Source organism: Ornithodoros turicata, chromosome 5 (assembly GCF_037126465.1).
Source record: "Ornithodoros turicata isolate Travis chromosome 5, ASM3712646v1, whole genome shotgun sequence".
Taxonomy (NCBI): domain Eukaryota; kingdom Metazoa; phylum Arthropoda; class Arachnida; order Ixodida; family Argasidae; genus Ornithodoros; species Ornithodoros turicata.
The window spans coordinates 84,018,067-84,029,826 of record NC_088205.1 but is presented as its reverse complement, the minus strand read 5'-3'; the positions used below and the strand labels follow the sequence as shown (position 1 = coordinate 84,029,826).

Here is an 11,760-nt window from a genome sequence, read left to right as displayed (position 1 = left end):
CATTCATTTATTCATCTAGGCTATTCATCAAAAGCAGATCTCAGATGCGACCAGAGACCTTGTAGGTGCGCTCACAGCTGAGGCGAGCGTTGCTTGGCATTGCGCAACATCGGTGACGTAAAGGCACAGGAGAGGATGAATCCAGAACAGAAACTTCAAGCGCGCGCTTCTCACAGACTGGAGCGATTTCGTCCGGAAAATTTTCTGCCGTATTAGGTTTTTGGCAGGAAAAACCGTCTAAAAAAAAAGAAGATTTAGGGGGTTCGGGAGATTTCATAGTCCCTTTAATAAACCAACACACCCTTGGGTGCATTTCACTGGTTGTTGTTTTCCATGGGGGCCGCCATGACACAAAAATCTCTCCAAAATGGAGGACGGTGCTTGGAACGGCGAAGCGGAGATTTATGGCAAAAAAAAAAAAAAATTCACAGACTACTTTAATTTCATACTGTGAGTATATATCCTCATGCACGCATCTGCAACTTTCGCTCCGCCATCATTGTTTATGTTATGCGCAAATGAATTGTTTCGTCGCTAACGTTAGGCCTAGTTAAGACGGGGATCCCAAGAAAATAGCAAGAAAGACGCAATTGATACGTAAGATTTTGCATTATATCATCTAATTTTATTCATTATTTTAAATTCAATCTACTTACGTTACGTTGATGCTACGAGGAAGTAGGGGCCAACCACTTGTGCCAGCATGGAGGAAGGAAACACAGCACGGCCAACACCATCTAGATACAGAAAGCCTGCTCATATACTGTTCTGTGAATTCAACAACTCGCAAATGGAACCGCAGACCTACAGAAGTGGAGTGGCGTAGAGGAAGACGGGAGAGGTCTGCCTGTCAACAACGACGGCAAGTTTTTCCCGCTGGGAAAGGGAGGGAAAGAGAAAGAGAGAGGAGAGAAGGAATCAGTCAGGGGTGGTCGGGGTGGCAAAGGTCCAAGGTTGCTGGGGTGGTCTTGGAGGTCTGGGTGAGGCAGGGGGGCTCTTGGGGTCCTGGCTCTCCTGGGTCTGGGCAGGTCCTTGGGGGTCCTACGCTGCCGTGGGTGACGTCAGGCGGGGGGAGGGGGGGGGCGACGGCAGCTGGAGAGGTGGTCAGGGAGGGTCACGGGTGGCTCTTGGTGTCCTGGCAGGTCCTGCGGTCCTACGCTGCCCTAAGCAGCGTCAGGCTGTGGAGGTCCGGATGGTGGCAGCTACAGGCGGGTGTCCAGGCCGGTAGAGCTCAGGAACTGCAGCAGCTCCCTCTGGATAAGTCGGCGATGGTGTCGTGGGCCCATGGGGTAGACCAGGTTAACCAGGCTGTGGTCGGTGATGCCGGCGCTGGACAGGTTTTGAAAAAGAAGCTCTCTCTGAGAAGCAGTATCTCTGCAGCGGGTGATTAGGTGGCCAACACTCTCCTGGACACCGCAGGTTCCGCAGCGTGGGTCGTCGAACAGGCCGATCGTGAAGCCGTACGCCCGGGTGAAGGCACACGACGCACGGAGCCTGAGCAGCAGCGATGACTCGTCCCTCGTTAGGCCGGCTGTGATGCAGGGTGGGGGTGCTGTCCCTTCTGCAGTGGGCTTGTCCGGGTGGAAGCTGGGCACGTGGAGGGCGATGCTCTTCTTAGCCTGGCTGGTGGTGGATGGTGCCTGGTGGACCAGGGTCTTGGTGGTGGCCTGCTTGCTCAGGGAGTCCGCCATCTCGTTGTCGGGGATGCCTTTGTGGGATGGGATCCACTGCAGCGCGATGCGGTGTTCGGATGACAGGAGGTGTTGCAGCTTCTGGTATGCTCTGAAAGAGAGAGGGCAGTATTCATAACTGTTGTTCAGCCTCGACAGAGCCCCGCGGGAGTCCGTGAGGATAACCGCTTTTGTGGCACTCGTCTTGGCGATGATGTCCAGGGAAAACAAAAAGACGGAAAGACAGGGAAAAGAAAAATGAAGAACACAAAACTAAAGCTGAAGAATCACACACTCTGGTGGGATCTTATGATGTATGCAGAACTGGTATAGAAATAAGAGGAAGGAAGAACAGAAAAAATCGCCAGGAGCTCTGCTTCCGTGGAGGAGAGGGATCTGGACAATCCTTCGGCCCAGGAGAACTGTGTTACTGGGATGTGGCAGGCCAGGGCGCAGGCGCGTCGTCCAAGGTCGACTGAGGCGTCCGTGTACACTTGCAGGTAGTCCTGGTAGCTCTCATGAAGGCGCTCGGCGGCCAGGAACTGTGCCACCGCATCCGGACGTCCTTTTTTCGTGGCAGGCCTGGCAGTGTCGTGTGGATGGCGGTCCCGAGGTGCCTCCATGGAGCGTCTGGGCCGGGGACTGGTGGGATGGGCTGGAACGGCTGGTCCTGCGTGAAAAGTGTACATGAAAAGCGGCTCCGTTGTCGGTCCCTTAGACGCTGCGCCCTTCCGGTTGATGTCCTGTTCAGTCTGGTGAGCTGGTTCAGCAGGTGTTGGGTAGCTCGAAGTTTCTAGAGGGAGAGCGGCAGCCTCGGCGTACACGGCGACGTTCCGCGCCCCAGGTGGGAGTCCGAGAGCCAGCTTCAGTCCGCGACGGTGGAGCAGTTCCAGGGATTCCAGCGCTGTTCTGCTGGGCTTGGCGTAGGGGAGTCCGAACAGCATCCGTGCGGCTGTGGTGGCGTTGTGGCAACTGTTGCAACTGGTACACAACATATGTATCACGTAGGTTCGGTCGAACACTTTATTGAACTTTATGAACTGAATTATGTCCTGAAAGCGTACTTCACGCAGTCCCGATGATTGAACACTCGCTCCAAACTACTGGCAATCACAAGCGTATCCAGGTCTTCAGAATCAAATCACGGAACAACCAGAAACAAACCTTCTGCCGTCACTCACCGCGTCCTTAAAGGGACAGTCTCGTACCTCCTGCTCCTTTCAGTGTACCATTCCATTGCCCTTTGTTTAAAATGGGATACTGCTAATTTACCCGACAAAACACGCCACAGTTATTAAATAACCGAATTAAATGGATAAAGATTGCAGAGCATGCCGCGATTTGTGTTGGCAACTATAAGAACGGCCACGTCGCCCCGCGGGTAAGTCCGTGATAGGATACAGAAATCGCCTGCTTTTGCGCGCGCTAGTGCATCGGCATGAGCAGACGACTTTCAGAAGTCACTGGGCACCGCGGCAACTCTCGTACATTTTCTTTCAGTTCTCAGATGAAAAACGCGCATTCTAAATAGTGGCAAGCATGGTGGTTCAGAACAACTATGTTAATCCTCAGAGACAAGTTAAAAGTCGCAGACCAACCCCATCCACAATCACAAATCTGAAGTCGCTGGCCATCGGTGCGCGCGGTCGCATTACAGCTCCGACAAAAAATATATTACGCGCGCTTCCATTACGCTCCCCGTTGTACATTGATCATGCTTCGAAATGAAGTGTCGCTGACGACGTACATGGAGAAGGAGTACGTGTTTATTTAAAAACCGCATTAAATACTCGGGGCTCGAGCCCCCCCTACCTGCCACGGACCGACCCACACAAATCGTGCAAATCCGAGAACACGACGATCCGTGTGACGATCGCGAAAGGTCTTGCAGTTCATGGCGTCTGTCTAAGAAGCACTCTTCAATGGTTTTCAAAATACTTCCAATCTCGTGACACCACCTCATTGGTCATGACAGCCTATACATGTAATCGTACTCTGAACGTCTAAATCAACTATTTTCGTTCCTTTTTTTAATCCTCAGTTTGCAGTGCGCACAAGTATGTGTGGGTGTTGTCGACACAGGATCAGCGGGGGGGGGGGGGGGGGGGGGGGGGGGGGGCGAGTTTTTGTATCGAGCCCCCCCTACCTTGGAGGTCTGGCTACGCCACTGCTTGTGTTGCATTTTCTGCTAATCTTTTTCCAGGACGCAAGAGGCGACAGTGTGCTATTTCACCCTCTCTACATTGGGGGCAATGGAAAGACGGGTCTCTGGAGATGCGCAATGAACAAAATAAAGAAAAAAAAGGTGTTCCTTCACGATTTTTTTGCGGACGATCTACCGAACGGATTTTTGTTCTGAAAACGGCAACGATATCAGGTCATCGAAAGCAACAGATGTTCTCATTGGGACAACTTCGTAGCTTTTATAATTAAAAAGTTAATTAACGATTGTTATGTAATTAGTCATTTGACGGTCAAGCAACATATGGTCAAGAACGTCCGCCGGCCCAGAAATGGGAGAAGTGAAAACAGCCCTTATAGTTTTTTAATGAAAAATCTGTATCGCCTAAAAAAAAGACACCCGGTGTCCCAGAAAGCGTGTCATTGAATTTTAATATAAAAAAAATACGCCACATAGAACCATGCGGTCAATGTCATGTAACCTAAGTTTAATTATGTAAACTTTTGCGAACTGAACTCGGAACTTTGCCAAGTAAAGGTTGCAATGAGAAAAGCGTGAAATATAGCTGAAAACCATGCTCTACGGAGTCCGACGAAACGCAGCCCACACCTGCACGGTAAAACTCCTTTCGTCAGACTTGACAGAGAAGCAAGATGTTGGGCTATTTTTCCGGACAGCTAGGATAGCTCCTGAATATCACTGTCATATGTCTCATTCTTCTCGTATCTTCCATTTTGCTTAAATTTTTTTCTTAAAGTTTCTTCTTCAAGTTGTGTGTGTTGTTGTTCTATTTGTACTTGTCATGTGCCACATCGGGAATTACTTTCCTCTTTGTGAGGACATAATAAAAATAAAACCATGTTCGCTTTATGACCGATTTTCTTGGGAAGCGTTTTGGCCGGCATGTCAGAGTTGGAGCTAATCCCTAATAACGAGTAACTTGTTTGGTCATGAGTATCTTATTTCGCGTCCCGGTGTTCGATATTTGCCGATGTAAAAGGTGGCAACCCAAGTGTACTCATGGTCATAAGACTGTCAGGTATGAACAAAGTGCACGAATCCAGGCGCTATGCGTACCTCAACCAGAGCGTCGAACAGGAACGCTTTCCAGTTTGTTTCGGGTTCCGGTTCACATATGTCGGTTCGCTTAACAGGTTCACAGGCTGTAAACCGGTTCGAGGTTCTAATATGCTACAAAATTATAGGTAGCCACTAAAAATGATCTTCTAGTTACGTCTCTGATGAATTTATTTCTATTTTTCATCCCTTCCCCGAGCAACGTGCCGTCACTAGGGGGGTGCGGGGGATGCGGTCCACACCGGGTGCAGCGACGGAAGGGGTGACTGCCGCTTCCTCCCGTTCTCTGTGGGACGATGACGCCAAAAACACCATGAAGGGCCTTCTGCGAGGCTTTTTTTTCTGAGTGTGGTTTAATATGTCTATCGTGAATCGCCTGGTACGGAAAGTGTTAAAGGTGGGGTGGGGGGTGACGCAAAGAGGGAGCCTCCATGTGCGGAGAAGCCGCAGCAACCCATGGAGGCTCCCTACTCCCGCATTGGGTGGCGCGTACCCTAGCGGGCAGACCCCTCGAATCCCCACGGTCCCAACGGCCACAGCAAGGCCGTGCGTGACGTCAATGCGCAGGCAAAGTAAAATTCAAACTTGGCGCTTCCTTATTTTCCCTTCTCAATGAAAAACAAGGAGGAATATTCCTTCGTCCTTGATTCGCTTGACTCTCTCTTTATCATATCTATGTTCGTCATCGTGGCTTTCCGATTTTTTTTCCCCTTTGTTAAGATGATAAAAAAGACGCAGCAACAACGTATTTGTACTTTCTTGCACTTTTGCTCTGCGCCCTACACAAGGCGGCAACTAGTTTAACATTCCACAAACACTGTGCTGATGGAAAGGGAAAGTGAAAGGAAAGGTTGTGTTTTCAAGTTTTGAACAACCCCGAAAACAATCCCACATGGACGGAAAATCTGGAAAAATGTTTAGGAATTGGAATTGTTTTCTAGTTTAGCAGACGACATATGTTTCCAAGGGCTGCCGTACACGTAACACTTGCCCAGAAAGCTGTTTAGCGTTGGACGTGCACCGGAAACTGATTTTATATTAAGTCAAATAACCTCCTTCGTTTTCATCATCGAGGTGTATACACGACGAACGTCATTTAGAACAAGGCAATGTTGTGTCGCGATTAATATGCCCGAAGCAGTGTCTTTTTCCGTGTCAACATACGTAAAAGCATTTCGTCTCTGTATGCTCACATCTTAATTCCTCTCTCTTCGCAGATACACGTGTCAACGCTTTCACATAAAATGCAAGCAAGCGGACAAGTCATTTTCTTGCCAGTTTGCTCCAGCTGTATTCAATGTTGTTGATTGAGAATGTCTACTCTTGCTGTTCCAGTGGCGGATCCGAGAGAGGGGGGGGGGGGGGGAGGAATCGCCCCAGACATTTTCATTTATAAGTTGGGTTTTTTCTCTCCCCACTACGCGCTTCGACAAGAAACTTCCCCCCCCCCCCCCCAAATGTGAGGGTTGTATCTGCCCCTACCTGTTTCCATATATGTGATACAGCTTGCCTATACTTACGTTCACTGTTACTTTTGCCACAGTTAATATGCATAAAAAGTAACCATGTTAGTCACCTGGTTTCAGTCATCTGCCCTCGTTAGAGAAAATAAAAGATGCTCTATGTATTTCCTTCCGAAGTAGTCCAAGCCTTTTTTGGCCAACCACCTAACTAAGCAAATACTTTATCTCCCTCAGTTAACTGCCAGTGTGCTTACAGTTATGATAAACCTTGTCTCCCCATTTTTCCAGGTAAAAAGCGTCTCCTGAAATGTGACCAATGTGGCTACCGTTCCCACTATGAGGCTGATATGTCGATGCATGACAAGTGCCACAGCGAAGAGACATTCTACATCTGCGAGTTTGACAGCAATTCGTTGTTGCAGACTAAATTGGAACCACCGTATCAGTGCAGCCTCTGTTTACGCAAGTTCCAGCAGAAGATGAGTTTAGTGCGTCACCTCAAGAGTCATACGGGCGAACGCCCCTTTCAGTGCCATCTCTGTCCCAAGAGCTTCAACCAGAAGTGCAACATGGAAAGACACATCCGAAGTCACACAGGTGAACGACCGTACAAGTGTGAGGTCTGTGCCAAGCGATTCAACTGCAAGTCAAATTTGTCCCGGCACATGATGTGCCATTCCCTGGTTAAATATCGTTGAGCTTTTTTTCTTTTTTCTCACTTCTGCAGGATTTCTGGGGTTTGTTACCAAGCTGAATACAAAGTCAATGAACATTGCCCAATTACCCCTTTTCGAGAAAACAACACATGTTGTACCATATATTGTTATAGGGCTATTCTTTGTGCCTCTGTTCATCTTAATGTTTGATAAATTTGATATTTTGTTGCACATATTGAAACATCGCTCGAGTTTTGTGGAAAGAGTGCCGCGTTATTTACACGTTTCTCGAGGAACCCTTAGCTGAACACCTGTTTGTATTTTGTTGAATTGCGTCGTTCTTTAGAAGTGACGCTAAATCGTGATTATCACCTATGGCACACAAAGCTTGAAGAGTTTTTAACGAGTATTTACTACCAATGTTTTCCAGAGTGTGCAACTTTGTAATAAAGAGTTGCTTATTGCATTAAAAGCCAGTATTGCGCGATAGTGAAATATAAATTACGCAACTCTGTGAAGTTTTATTTCTCTCACCTAGCAATGGGTTTTCTCCTGCTGAACGAAATTTATAGGTCTCCACATTGAAAACAGCTCGCTCATATTTGCCGCTAGAGTAGAACGTTCAGTGATGTTGGGAGACACTATTTCACTAAGCCTTCACTCGAGTGGGACGCATTGGTGTCTTTCTTCGCACTCACGCTTGCTCTGTACAGAGACTCCACACCGAGAGAAACTCCAATAACCACCGTTAGAGAGGGCTGCCAGTAGAATATGGTACCTTCGTTTAATGAATAATGCTTCAGTTTCAGGAGAAAACATACCCATATAGTTCTTCTTAAATGTAATTTATTTAACGTGTTGTTCATCGACTACAAGAAATGCATAAATTCTCTAGTCTCAATTATTTCCATAAAACTAAGCAACAATCATAAGCAAAACCAGGTTACAGTTCCTGCCTGAACCCTTTCAGTCCAGAACAATACAAACAAACAAACAAGAAAACACCTGTTGGCCTATGAGGCAAATCTCCAATCCCTGCCTAGGGTTTGAGGATTCAGTTGGCAATTTTTTGATATAGTAGTTCTAGTCTACCAAATTGGTGGCGCCGTTGTACCATCCGCAATTTGTAAACAGGGAGAGATCTATTCCAGCCACATTCAAAGTCTTTATGGCATGGCGCCTGTGTTCCTCCCGATCCCACACCTAATCCCAGTCCCTAATGAGGATGACACAAGATGGTCCACATTTCAATTCCTCCAGTAAAATACGGTGCGAAAAAATGGGTCAGAAAACTAGGAGACGAGACTTGGGTGAGGAACACGGACAAACTATGGAGGAAGAGAATCAGTGGGCAAAGTATCTTACGTGCATGATGACAGGGAACCACAAAGTGGCCAATGCAGAAGCACTGACAGCTGCCCTGCGTCTGTCAACAGTTGCCAGCGGGTCCAGCACTTCCAAGATGGCGACTTGGATGTGCTGGAGCTTATTGTTACGGGCCACGTTGCCTCTTGAAAAGCCTGGATTCCAATGTCGGAGCCTGGTGGAATGGGAGCTTCAATAAGGCTGGGGAACCTTTTGGTTGACAACAGCTCTTCAGCTTTCCTTCCATCCAGGATCCAGGCTCTGGTCAGGAACTCTAACAAGCCTGATGAACCTGTTGTCGCGATACTTGGATCTTGGGTGCCGGCAGAGTAGGGTTGCTAGGGGGAGTCCCCTGTCGTCTGTTCTGGAACAAGGCGAAAATATTAGCTTGGCCATGGTGAACGCTAACCATGCCCTCTTCTTCTTCTTCGTCCAAGCGAGCTCTCTTTCTTCTTCCAATCAAAAGATACCCACTAAGGGAGATTGGCCATTACAAAAGGGGTAGCGATGGGATGTAAGGCCAGGTTAGGCACGTGTACTAATGATATATATGACGTATGACGACTATGCATGAACAAGGATGTATGTACGTTTGGAGGAATGTGCGTATGACGATTCTTCTTCGTCGTCCAAGGAGATGTTGGCCGTATTCTCGCTCAGCCTTCTTCTCCTTTTAACTGGGCATGCTTGCTGGAGCTATATGGTGACTTCATGTCGCCTGCAGCTCCGTTTCTTGCAGGTGGTATAGGTGGTGATATCCACAGAAAAGTCTTTAGCATGTGACACTTTTGGTTTTGGGTCTCATGCTTTGAATCCAGGTTGAGAGAAAGGAAGAGGGTTTTCTCCGCTTTATTCTTTTGCAATTTAGAGCAGGACCATTTACCTAGTAGCTTACAAAAACTGAAGGGGCACGAGTCGAGCTTGTTTAGGGCAGCGTCTTTCTCGATGCTGTTCAAAAGCTGGGCAATGGACGATCACGTGGAACGTGTCTTCGCATAGTTGATTCGGTAAAGAGTCGCATGAGCGTAGAGTTTTCAAAAGGACGGCTGTTTCAATAGACCCGATTTCTACGGATGATACTATTTAGTTCTGGATCGATGTAGGAGTCGGACAGTCTGAGGTTCATTTTCCACTGAAAAGAATTCCACCGAGTGTTCTCTTGGAGAGCGCCTCTTTCCCTTTGATTCGACCGTGGAAGGAACCCACTGTGGTTGACGGCCGTGACAGTAGCAAGGATTTTGTGATCATGTGAAGGGAGGACAAGGAATCTGCAGACGATCCATTCCTTTGGTGTAGATTTTCTGACATGGCACAGCAGCGCTTTGAAGATCCCACGCAATTCGGCCATAGCCTTTTCCTGACGCCTTCGACAACAAAAGCACTTGCAGGTTTTCCCGCCGAGCAGGAACCATCAGTATATATATCATTGTCTTGGCTCGAAACTTTTCTTGGTTCGGAGCACTGATGAGTTTGTGTCGGCCTTCTTATGAATTCCTAGTATGGTCACGTACAGGAGCCAAGAAGGTCGCGGTCTTGCTTCGTGGTGCTTTTCTTTGAAAGACTTGTCAGTAGCACCAGCGGCATGGCATCCCGCGCGTGGGTGGTAGCCACGGTCGTGCTCAAGACTGCGTTCCAATCGGCTGTGTTGTCTCAGGTTCTCCCTGAGTTCCAGACGAATGGACGAATACTTCCTGCTGTCCTCTCTCCATATGTCCACATCTGTACGCCGCTCATAGCCACAGTTGCTTCGCGGCGCGGAAAAAAACTTGTCAGTAGTTGCTCTTAATTGAGCCACTTTTTGATGGGCTCGTGATCGGAGTGATATGAGTCCAGCTCTTGGATCCTAAGTGGGAAGGTTTCGAAGAATGTTGCCATTCATTTGATGGCATATCCCAAAGTGTTCTTGATTCGGCTGCCATATCGTCCTCGTACACGGTGATTTTCACAACTCTGGGGGAGTAGAGGTATCAGTCCAGTCGTGACAATATTAAAAAGTGTAGGGCTACGTCCTTGTGGGCACTGAGTTGGTTCTTCTGTCTGCTCTTATTTCCATGGCCGCCAACGCCAGCATGCAGCAAACCCTGGTGGGAGTGGCTTACCGTGTCTTTATATTACACGGTCCAGTCGAGGAACGTGTCCATAGAAATCTAGCAAGTTGGCTTTTCTAAGAACCACTGCACTCTCTTGAGAATCATTCGTTCCATCACTTTCCCTGGTGTGGGACCACTTGTGCTGTTTTCCAGTACTTGCCACATATGTCCGTAGCCGTTGGGCCCAGGTTTTCCATGTGGTTATATATGTGGTCCGGGGGCTACCTTCTTGCTTCTTGCCTTATGTATTGCTTGTCGCAGCTCGGTGATTGTCAAGTCTGCATCCAATTCTGCAGTTGCAGTGGGATTGTCTGGTAATTGAAGCCAGAAATAATCTTCCACGGTCTTCTTTGCTACGTTAGCTTTGACGGCTATGGTACGAAGCCCTTGATTATGCACCCAAAGGGATGTACAGCGGGGTTCAAAGCACTGCATGTATCGGTCCAATTTTTTTTACTGCTAATGCCTTCAGGTGGCTCCGGATCTTGTTTTTCTGGGTGCTGGACTCTTCCCAGTGTGACCCGATCGTGACGCTGCTCTTCTGCTTTCTAAGCAGCGTTGCGTCGTGCCCTTGAAAACATTTCAAGATGTTGTACAACTCTCCCACTGACGTGTGCACGTCAAAAAGATTGCGCTCCCCTGCCTCCGTCGCATCAAAACATATTAGAGATCAACTATGTCTCAAGCCTGACTGAACCATGTGGCGCTTCTGCACGGCTACAAAGATCTCGTCCACAAATTAAACCTTATTGCAGACGAGTTCATAGGACGGTCCACAGTGCGAAGGAACACATTTTTCGCCACAGCGTAGGAATTGTTCCCAATCTCATTTCATTTCACTCGCGGTTTCAGCGTAGAAATCGAATAAAAATTGTGAGACGCAACTGTCCCCAGTCGTTTTACGGAAGGTTACTACAACCTATACCTACAACTATATCTATTCTTTCTGGTCGCTCAGACACAGATGTTTTGGAATGAGTGTCTTCGAAGCGCGTATCAAAAATACTATAGGAAACGTATCCAAGAAAATTTTGACTGCGGCAAAAGTATGAGCGTAAGAGTCGAAGAGGGAAGTCCGTGGAATCCGTGCCCACATATTACACCTTTGCGTTTGCTCTTGGGCCAAAGCCAGTGCCCCCCACGGGAAAATGAAAACTCGGCGCAAATGTGCTCCGATATTCCATAGGTGCGCGCTGGAGCTCTGCAGCGCAGATGAAGGTTTCGATTGGAGCCGCGGCTTTGCGGCAGCGCCACCGG

General features: G+C 48.1%; 1 protein-coding gene across 1 annotated transcript; it reads right to left on the bottom strand.

The window, feature by feature from the left end:
- Positions 1-1,904: 1,904 nt before the first annotated feature.
- On the bottom strand, positions 1,905-8,731 carry LOC135395102 (uncharacterized). The gene is made up of 2 exons (XM_064626329.1): positions 8,414-8,731; positions 1,905-2,651 (listed from the first exon to the last, which is right to left on the bottom strand). Exon 2 carries the CDS (start codon positions 2,612-2,614, stop codon positions 1,958-1,960), a length of 657 nt encoding a protein of 218 aa, XP_064482399.1. The 5' UTR covers positions 2,615-2,651; positions 8,414-8,731; the 3' UTR covers positions 1,905-1,957.
- Positions 8,732-11,760: the final 3,029 nt, after the last annotated feature.